Source organism: Carassius carassius, chromosome 1 (genome assembly GCF_963082965.1).
Source record: "Carassius carassius chromosome 1, fCarCar2.1, whole genome shotgun sequence".
NCBI lineage: Eukaryota > Metazoa > Chordata > Actinopteri > Cypriniformes > Cyprinidae > Carassius > Carassius carassius.
The window spans coordinates 43,572,011-43,595,641 of NC_081755.1; the positions used below are offsets into that span (position 1 = coordinate 43,572,011).

General features: G+C 38.3%; 2 protein-coding genes across 5 annotated transcripts; both read right to left on the bottom strand.

Moving 5' to 3' along the window:
• Positions 1–1,787: 1,787 nt before the first annotated feature.
• LOC132151871 (hepatocyte growth factor-regulated tyrosine kinase substrate-like) lies at positions 1,788–18,688 on the bottom strand. 4 transcript variants are annotated; one of them, XM_059560385.1, is made up of 21 exons: positions 18,531–18,688; positions 15,147–15,231; positions 14,969–15,044; positions 12,656–12,748; positions 12,170–12,293; positions 11,919–11,971; positions 11,762–11,830; positions 11,537–11,661; positions 10,779–10,863; positions 9,544–9,642; positions 9,366–9,461; positions 9,241–9,279; positions 8,092–8,271; positions 7,796–8,006; positions 7,381–7,553; positions 7,169–7,309; positions 6,817–7,003; positions 6,600–6,721; positions 5,286–5,381; positions 2,553–2,639; positions 1,788–2,419 (listed from the first exon to the last, which is right to left on the bottom strand). In XM_059560385.1, the coding sequence occupies exons 1-21, from the start codon at positions 18,565–18,567 to the stop codon at positions 2,324–2,326; spliced, it is 2,274 nt and encodes a 757-aa protein (XP_059416368.1). In that variant the 5' UTR covers positions 18,568–18,688; the 3' UTR covers positions 1,788–2,323. The 4 variants fall into 4 exon arrangements, with proteins under 4 accessions (XP_059416368.1, XP_059416359.1, XP_059416350.1 ...); XM_059560376.1 differs by having other exon boundaries at positions 7,796–8,009; XM_059560367.1 differs by having other exon boundaries at positions 10,761–10,863.
• Positions 18,689–20,208: 1,520 nt separating this feature from the next.
• Positions 20,209–21,097, bottom strand: cldnk (claudin k). The gene has a single exon (XM_059560412.1). It carries the CDS (start codon positions 21,092–21,094, stop codon positions 20,444–20,446), a length of 651 nt encoding a protein of 216 aa, XP_059416395.1. The 5' UTR covers positions 21,095–21,097; the 3' UTR covers positions 20,209–20,443.
• Between the last annotated feature and the right edge of the window lie 2,534 nt (positions 21,098–23,631).

Sequence of the window (23,631 nt, forward strand, 5' to 3'; positions counted from 1 at the left end):
TGTCTGGTGTGTTATTCAACAGATCAAGATGTGAGTAACAAACGCCTTGTCTTCAGAAAACCGTAGGAAATCTGTCCATTCAGAGAACATGGATCCAGCTTCCAGGATAAAGTATTTACAAGGTTTCTGTTTCTTTTACTCAGTTTCTCATTCTGCCTTCACTTCAAACACACAAATGAACAGACTGACATTGTTTTATTGTGCACATACCTTCAGAGACAAGGAACATTTCCACTAATGCATGACCAATAATAGAACAAAGATATTACTAAATATGATCTTAAAATGACTTGTTTTTATCATGAGGCAGATCAGTATGGAATAAAGATGATATTAAAGGGGTTACAGACGTCACCGGTTCTGTGTGCGTTTGTGTTACAAACATGCAGCATTCACGTCGTCCATCAAAACCATCCACAGGCTGTAAACAGTTTTTACAATCCAATGTCTAAAAATAGACTTCCTTTGTCTGCCATTGATCCAGAACTCAATTTTGCAATTTAATTAATTGGTAATGAAGCCACAGCTTTGAGATCGATTGATTGGTCTAGTTCTGTGCCGTCAGGTCTGAACCCACTCTGTGAAGATCCACAAAGAGCGAAGACAAATAAATGTGACGTCTGGCAAACTTTCTTGCAGTATCTGGAAACACCAGCCTAGTTATTTTGAATAGACTGGTGATTTGCAAATAGCAGTAAAGCTGACATCCCATTGGCTGTTAATTATACAACAGAAGCCAATGTTTGCGCCATCTACTGCATAAATCATTAGCGAGGATTCCACAACACGCAGAGCTTCTGAAACATCTCTAGAATGGGATACATGGAAACCAGCACTGGAAGTTACATGATCTCACAGCATTTGAGAACTGAAAAACTGCTAATGATACCGCAGTGACCTCTGCTAAAGTCAGCAAGTCTCTCATCCGGTTACATATTCACTTATGTTAACACATTAGAGAAAAATATGAGACAAAGGATGCTTATTTCTTCTTGAATCGTATTGTGTTTGTTTCTCTATGGTACGACTGGCTAACTTCACATCAGCTTCGTTTTAGAAAGAAAAACTACATTTGTGAAAATCTAGAGATGGGAGTTAGAGGTAGGGTGAATCTCACAACATGTCCAGGTCATATGTTTAATAGAATCTCGTTTCTGCCACCTAAGCTTCAGTGAAACCTCTTTAATAAAACATTAACATTATATTAAGTCAAAATTAAGAAAGTAGATGGGTTTGTCATAATTTTGACTTTTTCCTCTCAAATATGACTTAGTGTCTCATAATTTTGACTGTCAGAACTATTAGTGTAATAAAAAAAAATAAAAAAAAATTATGAGATACAAAGTCATAATTGAGATTGACAAAACACAATTATGACAGTAGAACTTTGACATGATGACTTAGTATCTCATTTTTGACTTTGTATGATATACTAAAGTCATAATTCTGAGATAAAAATACTCCATGATAAATCTTTTTATCTTATAATGACTTACCATGTCAACTTTGAATTTGAATTTAGATGAACTTATGACATTAATTGTAAGACAACAGACATACTGTGTCAGTTATGCCTTAGTATTGCATCATTTTGACATTAGATTTCATCCTATGTCATAATTAAGATTTACCAAAGAATTACTATCTTTTGTTACTGAAATGGGCTTTATACATTTATACATACACACACACACACACACACTTCATTCTAGGACCATTAAAATTTTTTGCATCTTCAGAAATCATATATCCATGTGTCAATGCAACTTTTTGGGGTGTAATTCCCATAACTGTCAATGGTGTATCTGTTTATTAATAAACAGTCATTTTTAAATCACGATATCAGGATAAAGGGAACACAACAAGTATTACCATGTAACTACTTTACAGTTTAAATTAAATACCATATTCCGCTTTACAATAATGAGAATGGACACAGGAAACATTTAACTGTCATAACTGATGCCAAGATACAAAAAATGTAATGGTCTAAAATAGATTTATTTTTTTAGTGGCAAAAAAAAAATGGTTTCTTTTTATTTTGGGGTAAAATATGATCTAGACATTGAGTTTTGTGAGATTCATCCAGTTAAGAGACAAGGTTTCCCACCAGCTCCATCTGTAGCCTCTCCTCCTTCATTGAAAGAGACAGAGCAGGGGGGGGGGGTAGCTCAGACAGTCAAATGCTTTTACAATATTTGTACACCTTCAGTATCTGTAGAGCATCGTGAAGCGAGAGCAGGTGCAAGGGATAAACCCAGAAACAGCAGGGGTGAATGTAGTGTGCTGGACCTGGTGGGTGCAGGCATATGATGAGCTAGGATCAGTCAAATGAAATGAGCTGAGCCTCTGCACTGCCCGGAGGAGCCTGCGCCGGCTGCTGTTGAGACTGCTGCTGATGACCGCCGGGGGGACCCATCTGCTTAGGAACACCAGGAGACAACATAATTCAGATTAATAAAGTGCTACAGTGCCAGCACTTTGTCAGAGGCATTGAATCTGAAAATAGTTTCCCTTTCATAATCCAGTACAAACTATGTCAAAATAATGACCTGCTGGTACATGGGCTGCTGCCCAGGCATGTAGGGCTGCTGGGGAGGCATGTTGGGGTCTTGTCCTGGAAGAGCGGTCATCATATTCTGCAAAAGAAGTTAACAGCAATCAGTGACAGTCTCTAAACTTTCCATTCCATATGGTTTTTGGAAGCAGGGAAGAACTTCACATCCGAGACATACAGGTTGTAATGTAAAGCCTCGTACACACTGGGACGATTGTCGAACACAATTGTCACCAACGTTTTTTGACGCATCTTTAGTGTTCATACCCAAGCGATTTTCACTGGCGATGTGCAGAGTGAACGTGCAAATTCACTCCATGACATTAGATGGCGCTTAATGAAAAACAGAAATTCCCCGGTACACATTGAATCCCATTTGATCTGCAATTCCTCTCCATAACAACTCCCTCTCATTGAGATTTGTGTAGTCACTGATGCGTTTGTCATAAAGCTATTTTTGTTCAGACACCAATGAGACCAGCAGCTCTACATTCATCTTGCCTCGATGCTTATTCTTGGTGTACTTACTTCCTCTTTGTCATTAGGTATCAAGTGTGCTCGGCAAGACCGTTTTGTGCTTGAGGGCCACCAAGTCGTGCTTAACTGTACAGTCGTGGCCAAAAGTTTTGAGAATTACATTAATATTAGTTTTCAAAAAGTTTGCTGCTAAACTGCTTTTAGATCTTTGTTTCAGTTATTTCTGTGATGTACTGAAATATAATTACAAGCACTTCATACGTTTCAAAGGCTTTTATCGACAATTACATGACATTTATGCAAAGAGTCAGTATTTGCAGTGTTGGCCCTTCTTTTTCAGGACCTCTGCAATTCGACTGGGCATGCTCTCAATCAACTTCTGGGCCAAATCCTGACTGATAGCAACCCATTCTTTCATAATCACTTCTTGGAGTTTGTCAGAATTAGTGGGTTTTTGTTTTTCCACCCGCCTCTTGAGGATTGACCACAAGTTCTCAATGGGATTAAGATCTGGGGAGTTTCCAGGCTATGGACCCAAAATTTCAACATTCTTGTTCCCGAGCCACTTAGTTCTCACTTTTGCCTTATGGCACGGAGCTCCATCGTGCTGGAAAATGCATTGTTCTTCACCAAACTGTTGTTGGATTGTTGGAAGAAGTTGCTGTTGGAGGGTGTTTTGGTACCATTCTTTATTCATGGCTGTGTTTTGGGGCAGAATTGCTAGTGAGCCCACTCCCTTGGATGAGAAGCAACCCCACACATGAATGGTGTCACGATGCTTTACTGTTGGCATGACACAGGACTGATGGTAGCACTCACCTTTTCTTCTCCGGACAAGCCTTTTTCCAGATGCCCCAAACAATCGGAAAGGGGCTTCATCGGAGAATATGACTTTGCCCCAGTCCTCAGCAGTCCATTCACTATACTTTCTGCAGAAGATCAATCTGTCCCTGATGTTTTTTTTGGAGAGAAGTGGCTTCTTTGCTGCCCTTCTTGACACCAGGCCATCTTCCAAAAGTCTTGGCCTCACTGTGCGTGCAGATGCGCTCACACCTGCCTGCTGCCGTTCCTGAGCAAGCTCTGCACTGGTGGCACTCCGATCCCGCAGCTGAATCCTCTTTAGGAGACGATCCTGGCGCTTGCTGGACTTTCTTGGACGCCCTGAAGCCTTCTTTACAATAATTGAACCTCTTTCCTTGAAGTTCTTGATGATCCTATAAATTGTTGATTTAGGTGCAATCTTAGTAGCCACAATATCCTTGCCTGTGAAGCCATTTTTATGCAACGCAATGATGGCTGCACACGTTTCTTTGCAGGTCACCATGGTTAACAATGGAAGAACAATGATTTCAAGCATCACCCTCCTTTTAACATGTCAAGTCTGCCATTCTAACCCAATCAGCCTGACATAATTATCTCCAGCCTTGTCCTTGTCAACATTCTCACCTGAGTTAACAAGACGATTACTGAAATGATCTCAGCAGGTCCTTTAATGACAGCAATGAAATGCAGTGGAAAGGTTTTTTTGGGATTAAGTTAATTTTCATGGCAAAGAAGGACTATGCAATTCATCTCACTCTTCATAACATTCTGGAGTATATGCAAATTGCTATTATAAAAACTTAACCAGCAACTTTTCCAATTTCCAATATTTATGTAATTCTCAAAACTTTTGGCCACGACTGTAACTTCCAAAAATACGTCATGATGAGGAAAAAAACATAAGTCGCACCGGACTATAAGTCGCATTTATTTAGAACCAAGCACCAAGAGAAAACATTACCGTCTACAGCCGCGAGAGGGCGCTCTATACTTTCAGTGTAGACTACAGGAGCACTGAGCAGCATAGAGCGCCCTCTTGCGGCTGTAGACGGTAATGTTTTTTCTTGGTTCATTTCTCTCGGTTCATGACAAATTAATTTTGATAAATAAGTCGCACCTGACTATAAGTCGCAGGACCAGCCAAACTGTGAAAAAAAGTGCGACTTATAGTCCGGAAAATACGGTATCTCATTGGTCGACCAGTTTTTAAACGCTGAACGTCAAACACAAAAAAACAAGCCCGAGGCTTTTTAAAAAAAAAATTACGCTTTTACGCATCAGTGTGCACACTCACATTGGCTCCCTTTGTTTAGTCACGAGGCGTTGGCTATAATCACATGCAATATTCGTCCCAGTGGGAACAAGCCTTAAGACACAAACTGTGATCTGATACAGTAAAACATCAATATTGTAATTACAGTAAACATACCTGCATGCTGTATGGCTGGTAGCCCATGTAGGCAATACCATTGGTGGGGGCAGCCTGGGACATAGTTGGCAAACTCTGAGCTTGAGAGACCATGTTCTACAAAAAGAACATGCAAACATTCATGACAAACTTTCAAATTTACTATAGAACATTAACTCTTTCCCCGCAAGCATTTTGTTTTTTTATTAAGTTGCCAGCCACTGCCAGTGATGATTTTTACTAAAATGTAATGGCCTCCAGTATATTTTGCGGTATGAATAGTTGAATATGCAATACAGCAAAATAAAATTCAGAGCCTCTACTCTAAAGAAAAATCATGTTTTAATTCTAGCTTAAAGCATTCTTTTTTTTCTTTTTTTTTTTTCTTTTTTAAATCAACACTTGAATATAGGTAGGTTTCATAAAAATGCATAATTTTGAGCAAAAAGGTAAAAAAAAAAAACCTAATTTTTATCAAAACCTACATCTGGCTAATATTCTGTATGATGATCAAAGCATAAATCCAGTCAACACCACTAAAGCTTGCACAGATATACACCACTTCCTGGCTCATCATTTTTACTCTGTAACATTATGCATTTTTCATTTATATGCTGCCTATTGCTGATGATCACATTATTTCTCATATGCATTGTGTACATAAGAGATATCTCATTTCTCCGTCCTGTTCACGTGTGTTTTTGTTCGGGAGGTTTTGTACTCATTCAGAAGATGTTTAATAGCGCCTCTGAGTGTATAACAGTGAAAACACGAAAAGCCATAAAAACTCATCAACGGTGGGGGAAGAGTTAAGTAGACTTGCTATTCCTGAAGGAAATAACTGTGGAAGGCTGATTTTGCTGATGTATAAAAAAAATTAAAAAGGTAATTACGACTTTTTAACTAACAATTTTGACTTTTGTTCTTAGAATTGCGATAACAGAAACTTGCAATTCTGACTCGTAACTGTGATGCATATACATCTCACAATTCTGATTTTATAACACAATTGTGAGTTATACAGTTTGAATTGGGAGATATAGACATGCAATTGCATGAAAATAGCCCCCCCCTCAGAAATGGACTTCATAACTCGCAACTGCAAGTTTACCACACTTCTGAAAAAAAAAAAAAAAGATAAAAAGATAAATCACACAATTCTGAGAAAAAAGTCAGATATCTGAGATGTAATTTGCAACTGCAAAAATTTTTTTTACAGCGTGATAAGTCGCAATTATTTTATTTAGTGGTGGAAACGGGCTTCCATAAATAACAGTATATGAACATTTAGGTAACCGTGAATGCGTAAATTGTTGTAGTAGAACATCTCCTGACCTGGTAGCCCTGTGTAGGTGTGGGCTGGTAGTTAGTGTAGGCAGGGGTGGTTGTGGGAGGGGCGGCTGGCTGCCCACTGGTACCTGCAGTCTGATACATGTAAGCGTTCACCATGTTGGGATCTAAAACAGAGTGAGCAAAGACTCTATTAAATAAAACATGCCACATCTGAAGCTGACGTTGTTTATTTATTATAAGAGTGATAAAGTTGGTTGACCTGTAGCTGACACAGGCATGGCCTGGTACGGGCCACCCGCAGCTGTCTGTCCATGCTGGTTCATGTAGACTCCATGCATGGGCGACCCTTCCACTGAGCCAGCAGGACTGAACGTGCCAGGATAGCTGGGAGGGCCAGCGGGGGGATACACCACCCCCACTGCCACATTAGGAGGCAGTGACTGCATCTACAAGCACCAAACAAAAAAAACTTATCCAGCCCTACAATTAACTTACAAATCTCAGTAAAAGCAAACTTAAGTATTTATAAAGATAATATAATAAACAAATACATAATGTGTGTAATATTTATTCTCTGAATGTGTCAAATGTGTGTATGTAGCAGTGCACACCTGTGCGTAAGGCAGAGAGAACGCAGGCATCTGTGCTCTCATCTGAACGGTGTGTTTCTGATGCTCCAGACGCATCTGTCTCTCCTTCTCCTGCTCCTGCAGACGCTGGATTGCGAGGTGTCTTTGCATCTCCAGGTACTCCTGCAGTCACCAATCACAGTCAGCGTTCTTTCATCACATGATTCACAGACTCAAGAAAAAAAACAACTCGCCTGTTTCTTCTGCCTCATGATCTCCAGTTTCTGGGCGAGCTGGATTTGTCTCTGTCTCTCTGCCTCCTCAGCAGTCCGTCTCAGTTTCTCCCTGTGCTCCTCTCTTAGAGCGTTCAGTGCCGCCCGCGCGTCACGCACCTGCGCCAGTTTGTCCTGAAGACCCTCATAGTACACTGAGCGAGAGAGGAGACAGCATTCACTGTTACAAGGCACCTTGCAATTCAAAGGTGTTAGGAACGATACTTTTTAAAACTGCAACCCAAACAGCTTCAATATATTCATACATTTTATGTCATTTAGAAAAAGTAGTTATCTAGACTGGAAGTTACTAACAAAAAGATCAAGCTAACAACTCAAAGGCAGCGGTTTTAAATTAAAATCAAGAATCATAGTTTAATTTGGACAAATGACTCACATCTCTTTTCATCCAGCTGGTTGAGTATTTCCAGCAGCTGCGGGTGCATGTTGTTGATGGTCTGGAAGAGAGAGAGCACAGAGCTGTCGTTGGTGATGCTGCGGCCGCGCAAGTGGTTGCTCTTCATGCGGTTAAGGAAGGTGGTGACGGCGTTCTGCAAGGGCTTCAGGAACTGCTCGTGGTTCTCCTCAGATTCTCCATTCTGATACTGCTGCTGAAGAGACAGAGGCAAGACGTTCAGTGCAGAACAGGATTCAACTATTTTCTTGATTATCCATTCTCAGTGCTGCAGGTACCTCCACTATGTTGATGGGTTGGACCGGAGCGTGGCTTTCCACTGGTTGGCTGATTGGTACGGGCTCAGCCAGTGAAACTGGAGCAGGAGCAGGGGCAGGGGCAGGAGCAGAGGGGGTGGGACTCTTGCGAACCTCTTCCTGTTTCTTCTCCCAGTAAGTTCTGTTTAGGTAACGGGCCAGCTGAAAATATAGAAAATAGTTTTTGAATACATTGATTGTTTTTTTTCATATACTACAATCTTAAATCTATGCTATTACAAGGCAGATACAGATTAAGCAAGCAACAATATAATATAATATATAATTTCTTAATTTCTCTAACTTAGACAAAAAATTATTTCTGTGTCCATTTATATACTTTTTAAATAATACTGAAATTTTTGTCCTGATATTTTTTTTCCCCCAAATTAAAAATACTTAAATCAAGTGAAAAAGTAGAGACAATGTTACAAAAGATTTCTATTTCAAATAAATGCTGCTTTTGATCTTTTGTTAATTATGAAAGAATCAGTTTCAGCAAAAATAATGAGCGACAAAATTTATAATACACAATATATAACTGGGTAACAACATTGATAATAATAATAATAATAAAAATTCTTTAAGCATATTATTATGATTTCTGAAGGATCGTTTTAAACTAAAGACTGGAGTAATTAAATTGTAAATTTATGCATTTAGCAGACACTTTTATCCAAAGCGTCTTACAGTGAATTGAGGCAATTTTCTCCTATCATGTGTTCCCTGGGATTCAAACCCCCAACCTTGCGCTTGTTAATGCAATGCTCTACCAATTGAGCTACAGGAACACCTACTAATGATGTTATAGTAATGATGCTGAAAATTTGAATCGCAGGAATAAATTGTAAACATTCAAACAGAAACACTAATTTTAAATTGTGATAATTTCACATTATTACTGTTTTTTACAGTATTTTCAATCAAATAAGTGCGGCCTTGTTGAGCATAAGATTTTCAAAAGCATTAAAAAATATATATTAATACTGATAATTATATTTATATATATATATATTTTTTTTACAGCAGTGTACATAATTACATTAGATTATTGCCATATATACTGTACTAATGCACTAAATGAAATGAACTATTTTTGAAGGAACTCCTTTGAAATGATTGGTTTTTCACCTCTGGATCCACGTCTTCAGCCGATGGAGCTGATGAGTTCTGAAAGGTAAAAAGAGAAACAATTTACCCACTAAAGAAATTCATTCAAAGCGTTTCAATTAATAACTGAAATGATCGTGTCTTACCACGGGAGAGGAGTAGAGAGTGCTGGCAGGGGGGGCAGAGGAAGTCACAGGGGTGGGATCGGCTTTGGGGTACGCAGAGTAAATGTTCTTATGTCTCTGTAAACAAACAACACAACCATCACGTGACCCCTTGTTTCTGCTGACAGAACAGCTGGCTTACAGATGTTAGACAGCGTACCTTCCTCTCCTTCTCCTCGGCCTCACTCTGAGACAGTGCGATGGCCAGCTGCAGCTCCTCTTCCTCCTGCAGCGCAGCCTCATCTCTCTTAGGAGGCATCTGAGGAGCAGAGCAGCGAGAGGAGGTCAAGAAGAAAACAACAGATAGATGAGGAGAGGGAGCTGCACACTTCTGATTTATATATTACCAGTGCACAAACAGACATTTTAGCAGACACAGTTTTTGTATTATGTAAAAAAAAAACAATACTGGCTAATATTGGATTTTATAGAATAATAATTAAAGAGTAATTAGTAAGGGGTCAAATCATTGGCTACCACTGATAAATTAAAACACATCAACACAGATACTGGTATGATCACTGATATTTTGTGCATCTTTATTAAAGGTGAAGAGTGTAATTTCTACACTATTAACAACACCAAACGAAACTGCAATTTGTCTGTTTGCCTGACACAACATGTTCTCTAACATTATTGTGGATCGGATTCAATGTTATGAATATACATGTTCAAAGTTAGGAGTTGGGAAGATTTCTTAAGTGACCACATTTATTTATTATAAGAATTTTTTTTTTTTTTTAGCAAGGATGCAATAATTTGATCAAATATGGCAGTAAAGGCACTTTATTTTAATACTAACATTTCTAATAGTAAGAAATACTTTATTTGCATCAAACCAGCATATTATCATGATTTCTGAAAGATCATGTGACATTGAAGAATGGAGTAATGATGCTGAAAATACAGCTTCACATCACAGGAATAAATTACATTTTATAATAAACTAGAATAGAAAACAGTTGTTCCAAATTGTAAATAATTTATGTTTAGTTTTTTTTTTTTATCAGATAAATCCAGCCTTGATGAACAGAGAGTCTCCAAACTCTTATCATATTATAATTAAATTAACGACTCAGCCAGCTGTTTTGTCAGTAATTCTATCTGGTCATTCTAGTGGCACAGAAATGATACACTTCACCTTTAAATACAGCGTTTATAACTGATTGGAGTGGGATTGATGGGGAGCACACAAACTAGACAGTAATATGTGCTCTCACTCATGAGCCTCAAAATTGCTTTGCATTCAGGGTTCAGATAAACTTGTGCGTGAATGATTAAACTATTGCTTTATCGTCCGTTTCAATAAATTTGGTGGTATGCTTCATAATTGTGACGCCCATGAGAGAGAGCCCTCTATGAAATACAACTACTTACTGATTCGCTGGGCACTACCTGAGACTGCTGGGACAGAGGGCTGGTCAGGTACTCAGGGGGAAGCTCGGACTGCCCAGTGCTGGTGGCCTTCCCTTCGGCTTTCCTAGGAGGGGGAGAGAGGGAGGGGAGGCTGGTGAGGAAGAGGGGTTAGGAGACACACATAGCCTGGTAAATCTCTGGGGGTCAGAAGGCTCATGAACAGGACAACTCCAAGAAGATATTACAGATATAAAGAATTTGACAAAAGATGGGGGGAAAACTGATTTGGGTCAACAGCATCTATGTAGTCATAAGAAAAACAAATGTTTTTGAAAGAAGTCTCTTGACCCACCAGGATTTTGTATAATTTTTTTTGCTTCATAAAATGTCAGAATTTATGAAGGCTTTTCTCCAAATTTGCACAATTGTTTGATCTTTTTGTTGTTTTGCAGTGAAAAAACACCAGACAGCATTCTTAATTTTTTGACTTCAAGATGATGTGTAAGTTGATCTGAAAAATATAGCAAAACAGTGATATTGTAAAATGTGAACTATTATAATTTTAAATAATTATTTTGTTTTAATGCATTTTAAAATGTAATTTATTTCTGTTCCAGCTGTACGGAGATTCTTAAAAAAAAAAAACTGAATCTCCTTTTGTGGTACACAGAAGAAAGTCAGATGGGTTCGGGAGAATAAATGAGCAAGATGTGTGACCTATTCCTGAATACCCCTCTAAAAGTACAAAAAAAAAAGCAGCACAGTGGTAGGTATTTTTCTTTTTCACATATACTCACTTGTTGAGAAGCTCGAAGCAGGGCTCACACACACGCACCTCCTTCTCAATGCCAAATTTGGGAATGGTAGAGTACTTAGAAGAGCACTTCCCACAGAAAATCTGCCCACATGCCCTGCAGTGGTGCTGAATGAAGAGCCACCAGCAGTTATGCATCAGAAAAACCGCCTTATATATGGTATTTTATAAACATTGTATAGATAGATTATGAAAGAGCTGTATGTACCTTTCGGGTCACAACACCAAACTGAACCCTACATCTGTGACACTCCTCTGCATCCACCCAATCAGGAGCCTGGAAGAGAAACAGGACAAACCCATGACAAACTAAACATTTCAGAGTGTGCAAAAACCTAATTGATTTACTCAAGCGTTATTCTCACCCTTTCTGCTGCAAACATGGCATCACTCTCCTTGAATTCTGGGAAGACATGACCTGAGCGAGTAAAAGAGGTTGATTTTCTTTTAAACGTTTCACAGAATATCTGGCTATTAAATTGTACATTGGAAAGTATTTGTATGTAACTTGCAGCAGTGTGCAATGTATCATACCATTCTGCTTTTGCAAATCACTGTATGTGTAAACACCCTTTAGAAATGTATTTCGTGTTCATGAATCTGCGTAAAGCCTTACCTTCCACCTTCATGATCTGATAGGTGTCCTGGATGACTTTGTACTTGGGCTCGTTGCGGAAGGCGTGGGCCCAGGCCTGGATCAGATAAAGGATCTTATTCTTCACGTTCGGTTCGGGTTGTTTCTAAACACAAAAGAATCACATTCTTTCAGCGATGACTTAAAACACAATATCTAAGCTTTGAAGTCAGAACTCAGGAGTACTGGTTAGTAAAAAAAAAATAAAAAAAAATTAAAAATGTGTAGTCTCTTTTTAACAAACTCAAAACCTTTTTTTTTTATGTTAGAAAGCAAAGGAACTCAAAGAACAGTGTGTTGTTTCTGAACTTCCCTCAGCCAAATAAACATGTGACGATGACAAAATCAGGAAGTAGAGTGCAGCTGAGTCACTGGGTCTGACCCGCTTGGAAAGATCATAAAGGCAGGGCCAAAGACAACCTTTAAAGCAACAGTCACAGATTATGGGTTGAGTTTAGCAGGAGTCACCTTGAACAGCTCCTTTAGCTCTTCCATTGTCTGTTTACTGGCCACTTCATCATGAACCGTCTGGCCACAGTTCTTCACAATGGACTCCAGGACCTGGTGACAAGAAAATGCTAACTTGCACACATGACCTTGACTGATAGAGGCATAATACAAAAACATTATACATTGTAACTGGGGAGGGGGGGATCCCCCTAGGTTATTTTTTTTAGACATTTTTTAACCACTATCATCTAAACTAGGGGCCCTATTTTAACGATCTAAACTCAAAATGTAAAGCGCATGGTGCAGGTGCACTCAGGGCGCGTCCAAATCCACTTTTGCTATTTTAACGATGGAAAAACGGTCCGTGCGCCGGGGTGCATTTTTGGAATGGGTTGTCCCAATTCTCTTAATAAGTAATGGGCGCAACATTCAATACACCAATCACACTGTCATCTCCCATTCCCTTTAAGAGTGAGATGCGCTCGCGCCATGGCGGATCGCTATTTACATGGCGGAGTTTGTTGGCGGAAAGGCTGAAGGCTTCTCAAGCGAAGAAACTGATCTGCTTGCGCGCTTTAACTTCGCGCACGAGCCGATCGGTTTCTTCGCTTGAGAAGCGTTCAGCTTTTTAGATCATCTACAGGACAAGCAGGAATCCACCAAAGCTCAGCGTGATGAGTCAGTTAATATATATGTGTGTGTATTGGCACGATTGTTCAATTAATTTGCCAATTACATTCATCATTATAAGCAACCTAGTAATAGGCTGAATTGCAAATAGGTAGCCTAATTCGAATACACGTAATGAGTATCCATCATAACATTTTTATATTTATGTAGCCTACACAATAATAATCTTTTACACTGCTTCATTTTTTTTCAATATTTGGCATGTTTGTGTGATGCGCATCCCTGTGTGTATAAGCAAAGTCAACGCGCACTGTGGACCCCCCCCCAGAGGCGCATTTTCTACCAACACACTCTTTAAATAAATAAAAAAATATTGCCCGTTGACTTTAGACTAGGTTTGAGTTGGTCTATGGTGCAGTCTGTTTTCAGCTCCTTAAAATAGCAATGTGCCAGAATACACCTCTTTTCGTCACCCAGTGTATTTGTTTTTTATAATTTATAATGTTGTTGATTCATATTTATGTTGTGAGGAAGATACTTATAAATAAAATAAAAAAACTATATATATTAAAAAAAACTTTCAAATTCTGAACTGAATTTAGCCAAAAAAAAAAAAATTACAGGTAAAAAGTCAGCAATTAAGAATAATGACAAGCAATGGCACAAACAAATACAATAACAAAATACAACGAAAATTAACTGTGCTTTAAGTATTTTCAGGTAGGTTTAACAGTAATATTCAGGTACAGAAATACCACAGAAACAGAATAATAAATTTAACGTTAAAATAACACTGGTTAGTCTTCAATGTATAAATAAACATTAATGAGAGCTGCTGGTTTATTTAGGTTGCTGTCTTTTTAAGACCTCATGCACAGATAAAAACTGTTATACACAAGTTTTGTTTCACAACTGTTTACATTAACTTAACCTGTATTAGTATAAATCCACTGTTTACCTGAATACTCATCAAGACAGGCACTTTATGGTATGTATTTGATACTCTCGGATGCATCTCTATGTGCGCACGCTTTGGGTGCGAGATGGCTCACAGAAAGGGTTTCACGGTCACAGAGCGCAAGCATTAAATTGAGCACTTGAATGTTAAAGGTTGTGAGACTCAAAAGCATGTGGAAATGATACATTCCGTCATCTGTTGCGTTGAAATATTTGCGGGAATTTCCCACGTTTCAAGCGTGGAAACTGCGGGAATCAGTAGAATTATGCGCAATCCTGGTGCCAAAGTTCAAATCCTGTATACTATACAAAAATTTGGTATAAACTCAACATTAAGTAATCAGATATACGAGTTAAGGCCTGTTCATACCAAAGACGAAAACGATTATGATTATATAAGAAAAGGGAAGTCCACACCACAACTATAACAATAACAACACAGAGGAACGATACCCCTGGAATCACTTTAAGAACAAACTATTCCAGCTGATAAATGATACAAACGATGATAGCCAATCAGAATCCCCATGACTTTAAACATCACAGACAACAAATGCATTTAATTATTTAATCATTATTATTTTATTATTTATTTAAATATATTTTGTATTAATTTTATTTATTATTTTTAATAATTGTTATTATGTCATTATTATTCTTAATCTTATTTTATTTGGACATTTTGTTGTTGCTTGAAAACCCCTGGTCTACAGTCCTCTATGTATGTAGATTAACTACACTTACCTCAAGAGCATAGAGCGCGACATGGGGATTTTTATCATTGAGTTTTTTCTTGATGGCACCAACTGCATATTTTGCCCTGTTGGCGGGAAATAACAAAACAGCATATAAGGAAGTCAAGGCCATTTTTATCACAACACTTGACTGACATGCAGGCACATTAGAAAATGTTTTATCTTACGGTGTATCGCCTTGCCGAATGAGGTCACATATCTGCAGAATGGACTCCCAGTCGGTCTCCAGCAGCAGCTGACTGGTAGCCTTATCTGTGAAGGTTTGGAAGAGCACACTTTTTAATCATCAAGTGTTATCAGAATAAGTTTGCTAAAGGTCTGTTTCCTGAAAAAGTGGAAAAAAAAACATGTTCAGGTTTGACAGTAGTATAGTAAAATCTTTTGACTTCCAACATGATACCAAAAATCAATCAATCTATCTATCTAACATTTAAGAGCAAAAACACAAAAAAAGTAAAAAAAAAAAAAAAAAAAAAAAGTGAAAATTCTGACAAAAATCTATTTTCTTGATTTTATAATTAAAAAGAAAATAACCTTATCTTTGTGCTTCGAATTCAAACACTTTTCACTGGATCTCGCAGCTTGATGTTTCTCAAATGCAACAGAAATGGCAGAGCTTATGAGTTGGGCAACTCAGTGGTCGCCAGTGTGACTGCTCACAAAAATTAGTCACACCGGCAGAAAAAAATGAGCAAAATCTGACCATTTGTTTGCAGTCTGGGGCCCTGATATATAGTGTCTCTCTGCCATATAATTTAAGCATTTAAATTTAGTATTGTTTAATTTAGGAATGGGTAAATTAGATTAAAATTAAGGAAATAAAACAAAATACATAGTGCATTTGACAATATCTTAATTATGTTTTACTTTAAATAAGAAACATGGTGTAAAAAAAAAATCAAATCAATCAATCAGTCAATCAAATTAATTTCCACTAAATGAACAAAAGGAAAAATCATATTTAATTTATATAATGGTCATTTACAGGGACCATTATAATACAAAGCAATAAATTAGCAACATGCACCAACCTATATTACAATACCAGGGCTCTAGAGTATTGAAACCTAATTTCTCAATGGTGCGACTAAAAAAAAAAAACAGCCTTCTGAGGGGGGGACAAAAGTCTTTGCGACTCCAAAAGTCTTTGGAGTCTACAGTTAAACAACAGACACTAGAGCCCTGTATTTCAGCCCTAGTCTGGGGCGGGCTTCGGGCAAATTTTCACGTCATAGTTCAGACGCAGGCCTGGCCTCCTGCCTGTTTTAGACTTCTCCTTACTTTTATATTTTTGACATCCATTAATTAGTGATGAAACAAAATTACCGGGCTGGTGGAAACAACACAAGACCGTGCTACTGCGACTGTCAAGAGTGACTCGACAGTGTTTCTCTGTTCAAGTACACGCAATAGGCTTAAGTTTGCAAAGCACCAGGAAATGTAATTATCATAAATGTGACAGGGGGAAATAGTAAGGAGAAATTTGAATTATTTACTAATAAACTAGTGTTTTCTGAGTCTGTGTTGCAAGGATGAATCTCGCCATCTCATTAGATGCGCCTTTAGAGATTAATACATCTTTACGGATTATGTTTATAATGAAAGAGCTTTTGTTTTTTCGATCAGTTTTATTTCGTTAAGTAGTCATTTAAAGCTTTCTACAGATATATTTATCATGTCTGTGAGCAATGTTTTCAGTGTCAGTTCATTTTTGTACTTCTGTTAAAGACACAACAGAAAGCACAACGTTTTGTTGATATTATGAGTGCACACAAATAAAAGTAGACCCTTTGCAGTTATGAATGATGTATTTCTCTTACCTTTATGAGCAAAAATGACGGTGTATCTACCGAGAAAAAAAAACACAAGTGATAACGCTGGCGTCTCCATGTCCAGAAACGTCTCAGCACAAACTATTGGATATAGCGCACATTTATCTGGGTCTAACGTTTAAACCGTTATATGCTTGAACTATTTTATATCAAGTCGTGTTGATTTGAGTAGGGTAAATTGATCAAACATAGGCTCACTGTCTGTTGCTGGCAGCTTGGTCGTAACAAAATAAAAATAAAAAAATAAAAAAATAAAAATTATTTAAACATAAAAATGCTCCAAAAGTTTTTCTAAGTTAACTCAATAAAAAAAACTTAATATAATCACTTTGCTATTGAAATATTTTAATAGCTGAAATGGTAGTATATAAGCTGTTTAGCTGTTCAAATCAGACACTAGAGCATCCCTTCATTCAGACACAGTGAAGATCTGATCAGAATCAGTGTAGAAGGGCCAAGTCTGGAAGATTGTGCTGCTAGAGAGAGTTTGGCCAGCTGGTTTAGCCAAGGCCAAAGATCAAGAAGGAAAACTACAGGTGTTGACCATCTGAGGGGCATGTGACTGCAATGGAGGATGGTCCATAAGACATTGAGTCATGAGATGTCCAGTTTGAAGCCCATTCATTTATCTTGAGATGTTTTAAGTTTAATTTTCAGCTCAGTGAAGCACCAACACTTTTCAGTAAGTTACCCTTCTTGTAGAATTGTGCTTCAAATAAAGAACTTTATGTTGGCCAGATTGTTAGTTAATCATTTAGGCTACAAGTCAATATTGCCTATATGGACAGTGATTAAAAAAAATGAAAAAGTGAACTTAATGTAAAAATGGAGTGTTAAATACGATGTGGTCAATAATTTATGTGCATCTAACTTTTGTGCAACCAGTGCATTGAATAAAAATATATATATGCCGTACATATTCATACACACCTGTACATATATATTTGTTTTTTTCTTGAATGCGTGGCCAATCAGAGGCATTTGAATCACTCAGGTTTTATATATATATATATATATACACACACACACTTGGTGAAGTCTTGGAAATGGAGCTGGTGTGGAAGTTACTGTTATGTGGTAAACCTTAATAAAAATGGGCCAAACCATCTTCTCTATGTATACAGCTGCACTCGCTTACAAGAGCAAACCCGTGACTTATGGGAATACTTTCACAATCTTCAAATGACATTTTTCTTAAAGGTGTGAGCAACTGTAACGTTAAACATAAATATTCACGTGAAGTGCCCCGACAACGTTTATAATGCCCCTGTCTCATTAAAAGTGCGGTATAATTGCCTGCTTAACAAAGACAAACACGACGTGCTTGCTAACGACTAACAGACACACAAAACAAAGAAACATTACACGAAATAATGCTAATTATGCCTTTTGTAGCTTGTGAAAAGAGGCCCAAAAATAGCTTTAGCTAAGATGTGCTTCTAACTAGCTAGCTTATGTTAAATGATCGATTTGTCAACTACACATACAACACCATACGGTTTAACTGAAAAATATGTTCGCAATATCAGGTTTAAGATCATGTCACCGATGTGTTGAAGCTCCGGTGGGGAAAATATAGACAATAGAGTTTAATTGCTAGCGTTACCGTGAATGTTCAAACTGTGCTAGCGTTAGCATTAGCACACTTAATCTATTTGTTAGCGACACATCGGTCTGTCAGTCGAAATACACCCTAAAATCATGAAATATAGTACATACCTAACAGTCTGTCAAAAGTTCCGCCGCCTTTGCCCATTTCTGATCTCTGTTATCGGGACGCTCGGTGTCTGTTTAGCTGTTGTTCACCTCTGTGTGAAAAAGCGTCTTTCACTGCCGGGTGACGCGCGCATGCGCGCACCACATGACGCAAATGTCAGATAAAAGTCCGAGTGACATTAACATTACTGATCTTTAGACATGTTTTCATTTGTTTTCAGGTATACAATGTAAGTAGTGCAGGTAATTTTGTTATTTCCTGCAGTGTTGGCCATTTTAGTGTTATCGAAAGCAGAGACTTTGAGTGTACTATTGCATTATTTATACTTTCTTTAAATTAGTAAGTACTGTGAAAAAGCTACCTGAATGTAACACTTGTCTCACATATAAAAAATAAGCCTTGGTGCCAACCACACTCCCCTTAGGTTCCTTTATCCCTTATTCTGCAGCAGTCAAGACAACAATAACCACTTTTCTATAGATTTTACAACCCCGGATTTTCACTCGTAGCATTAGGTCATATATGAGTCACTACCTGGCGCAGTAGACAATGCAGCTATTGTAAAAGCTGTGCTGTGGTACAGCATACAGTGGTATTGTACTTCTGTCTATAGAAGCAGACCCCTTAACAACAGCCAGCGATGCTCAGAGAGTCAAGACAACACACGCAAGAATAGCTTAATTTGTCCTGAACTGTTTACACGAGATACAGGGTAGAGTTTCTCTGAAATTAGATGTGTATCAGATATTCTGTACATCCTAACTTTGTGAATGACCTTTACCTTAATGACCTTTAAAATAATAGGATTGATTTATTTTATGTATTGATTTTTCATAAGTATTTGGCAGTGGTTACCCTGGTCCTAAAAATATCAGTTTTGTGAAGAAACTAAGTCATACAGTGGCATGAGGGTGAGGAAATGTAATTGGCAGTTTGGATTTTGGGGTGAATAATCCTTTTAGGGACTACTATTTTTAAGTTGTACAGTTCAAATAGTTTATACATTTTATGTTCAGTATGTTAGCATCTTAAAGGGAAAGTTCACCTAAAAGAATTTGTCATACATTTTTCAGCATCACATCGTTACAATACCATAAGACCATATTTCTTTTATAAACACAAGTGAAGAAGATATTTTAAATGAAACCTGAGAGATGTCTGTCCTTCCATTAAAACGTCCATCCCACCAAAACTTTGACAATTCAAAATTTCATGAAGACTTTTTAAAAGTAATTCATATGAATGAATAAATCCAATTTTCTTGAAAAAAAGATCACTTGATGAATACATTTAATTTAGCCTTTTATTCATACATATAAACTTTGATCAAAACACATACATAGAGCACACCAAATGTGCTAAACCATTCTTTTCTTTTCAACTGTTCTTGTGTCTCATAATCACATGAACGTTTTTGCAAAAACTAAGATTTCTTTAATGTCTTAGAAACGTTTAGAATTTTTTGTGTAATGCCCTTCAGTAGAGGGATAGAAATAAATGTCTAAGGTTTCATTGAAAAAAATCTTCAAAGACAAAAAGAAGGTTTAGATGAACATGAGGGTGAGAAAAATAATGACAGAATATTCATTTTTGGTGAACTATTCCTTTAAGTAACATGAGTGACATCATCGGTCATCTGCATAAACAGACAGTCCTAAAAAAATCAGAAATGACACTATAAAGGATTTAAGGTTTTATTATTGAATAACATACAGTCAAATACAGAGAAAGACAGACTTATAAGTGGACATTAGAGGTGGCAATGACACTTGATTTCACATTTCTATTCACTACCTCCATCAGACTACAGAAATATTCTGAATGATAAAAAATATATTAAAATTAACTTGAATCTATCACAATGGGAAACTCTAGCAGAGAAGGCTTTCGGGGACTGGCGTGTCGCGGCTGATCATTAAACATAACCCTTGACCTGGGCTGCTCCACCCGCTCGACGTGGGCCGCTCTCGTCGCTGCTAAATGTAGGAGAAGAGGGAATCCCAGGGGGACTGGACCCTGTGTAGAGGAGCGATCCACCGATCAACAGCAAAGCCGAACCCCCCCAGCCCAGGTAGAGCGCGGGGCCGAGCTCACGTTTGTGAGGAGCTGCCACATAGGGGTCATAGAAATCCCTGATGATGGAATGAGCCGTCCAGCAGACGGGTATGAGAATGAGGAACCCCGCTATGACAAATAGCACGCCGGACACTCGTGCCAAGCGCGCCTTGAGGCTTGGGAGGCCCACGCACTCGGTGCACTTGATACCCAGAACACCCAGCGTGAGCGCCAGGGTGCAGATGAGCAAAGCGAGAACCGTCAAACCCCGGGCGGCCTTCATGTCACTAGGAAGAGCCAGCAGGCTGTCATACACCTTGCACTGAATCTCCCCTGTGCTCTGCCAGATGCAATTCATCCACAGGCCCTCCCATGTGATCTGCGCCGTTACAATGTTGTTTCCGATGAAGGCCGTGACCCTCCACATGGGCAGGGTGCACACCAGGAACCCGCCCACCCAGCCTATGATTGACAGGACCAGGCCGAGAAGCTGCATGCCGGTTGTTGCCATGATTAATCTTTTCCAAGAATGATCACTTGGAAGCGTCTGATGGATGGCAGAGACAGAAACCTTCGATACACTTCAACGTCTGTGATAAATTCGAAACTTCGAATGTGAGATCCGATAAAGGAAGAGCATAGACTGACAAGTGGACCTAAAGATTGGAACAAATGAATGTGTGATAGTTAGATAAAGGTACTGCATGTTGTTACAGTATACACACTCCTAAAACACATCCTGACAGGTCTTGCATTCTTGACTTGCTCCTAAATTATTAATGACCTTAAAGCAGTCATGTAGAATCTTGCTCCATCAATCTTGTCCAGAATCAAACACACCTGAACCTGCTAATCAAGGTCTTCAGTGTCACTGTAAACGTCCAAGCAGGTGTGTTGGAGATGAACTCTGTAGGAACGTGGCCCTCAGGAGCAGGACTGGACAAACCTGTCTTAAAGAGAAGTTTTGGGCTCAAGTTAAGCCCAGTATTTCCAGTCCTGCACCAGGAGGGCTGATGTCCTGTAGAATTTAATTCCAACTTGCTAAATCACACCAGCCCATATGTTGCTATTAATAAATAAGACCTTGAGTAGTTGGTACAGGTGTGTTTAACTGGGGTTAGAAGTAAGGTTTGTTTGAAGGTTGCCCTACAGGAGCTCTTATAGGACACCCCTGGGTTAAGCTCTATTGAAAGCTTTTGTGGCATACGCTGCAAGAAAATGTGCTAAATTTGCATGTTACGGGTGTAGGACCCTTAAAGGGACAACTTTGTTTCTTATCTACTCATAAAAGGTGCATTTAAGTCCCTTAGAGTACCCAAAAGGTAGCCTATATGAACTGTTTAGGGGAAGATAAGGTACAAAGATGTCCCTTTCAGGGGACTATCCCGGTGACAAGCTACTGTAGCCCTAAAGGTACCATTTATCATTTACCATTTATTATAATATCAATTTGTTTTAAAACTTGTGGTTACAACAACCAGTGTTTAAAAAAAGTGAAGCATTTCATGTTTTAGTTAATGTACTTATGTGTTACATAGTAAACGTGTTTATTATGTGTACTGACAGTTGCCAAAATTGACGTTGTGATGGAACTACTTTTTTTTTAGGTGGATGAACGCCTGGTTATTTGTTTTGGAGATCATTCCTGTCATTTGAATATATTTTTGGTCCAGGTAAAAAGCCACTTTCTGGAATTGCAGTATGCAGTATGTCGTTTGTCCGGTTTAGTGGTGTTATGTGGTTATGACGTAGAAGATGAAAGATTAGATTACAGAAAGATTATAAGATGAGGTCAGTAAGAGATTTATCACACTAGTCACATGTAACAAGTGTAATGTATAATGCTGCCCACACACTATAGTACACATCCAAAGTCATTGGACTGATGTTGTTTTCACGCTACATAACTGTCTGTCATTGCTGAGGTCTTTCTCAGTGAATTCACATTTCACCTAGAGGCAGTATCTCTCGGGGATCTGCAATGTAAATTTGTCAGATTCTCATGTGAACAAGCACCTATTTGCTTTCCACTTCGAACTTGTGAAAATCAAGATTCTAAACCCACCGTATGCCTTGTGGCAATATTACTAAAACTGTTTATTTAATTTTTACTATCTGGTCCTAGACACTTAAAAAAAGGTGCTTCACGGTGCAGGAGAACATTTTTGTCTAAATGGTTCCATAAAGAATCTCTGTTTCACAAAATGTTCTTTGTGGTGAAAGAAGGTATAGAGACGGTTCTTTAAAGAACCTTTGACTGAATAGTTCTTTGTGGAACCAAAAATGGTTATTCTATGGCATAGCTTGAAGAACCTTTTAAAGCACCTTTAGTTTTAAGAGTGTATGTGGTTCTATTGTATCCTACATTATTTTTTTTTAATGAATTTCTGTGGTAATCGACATTATGCCACATAATGTTGTTTATGCAGTTCAATTTGTAACCCAGAACATTCCATTCAATATTCATGTGGTTTTATACATAAATATTTGGGCACTGTTATGTACAGTGAGCATTACTGGATTTACCATATATCTGAGAGAATGGGCTCTTTTCACACTGTGGTGGGTGTAGAGCTACGCCTGTGGGGTGAGTGGATTATCTCAGAAAAAACATGAGGAGCCTCTGGACACAAGAAGCTTTCTTTGACACATTCAGAGTGGGCCAAGCAGGCTTGAGCCTGTTTATGTCGATTCTGAATGCTGCTGTGACAGCGCTTCATAAGTATTCAGCTTTAAGCATACACTTAAAAAACACACATTTAAAAATAGCCTGACAAAATTGTTAGTTCTTTTATTAAGTTATTTACTGAACTGATCTTCTGATTTCCATTATAAATGACAGAAATGGTTGTTACCTGACGGAAGTCAACAGGGTCTCTGAAGTTTAACTCCTTCCACAGTCAATCATCTGCTAGTCCTCCACTTTCTCGGGTTGGGTACCTTTGATCTGGATGCAGAGCTTGACCCGAAATGCCATAAACCTGTGATGGATGTTAGACCTATAGATTCAGACCTCTGAAGAGGCTCAGCTTGAGTGAATGTAACTTT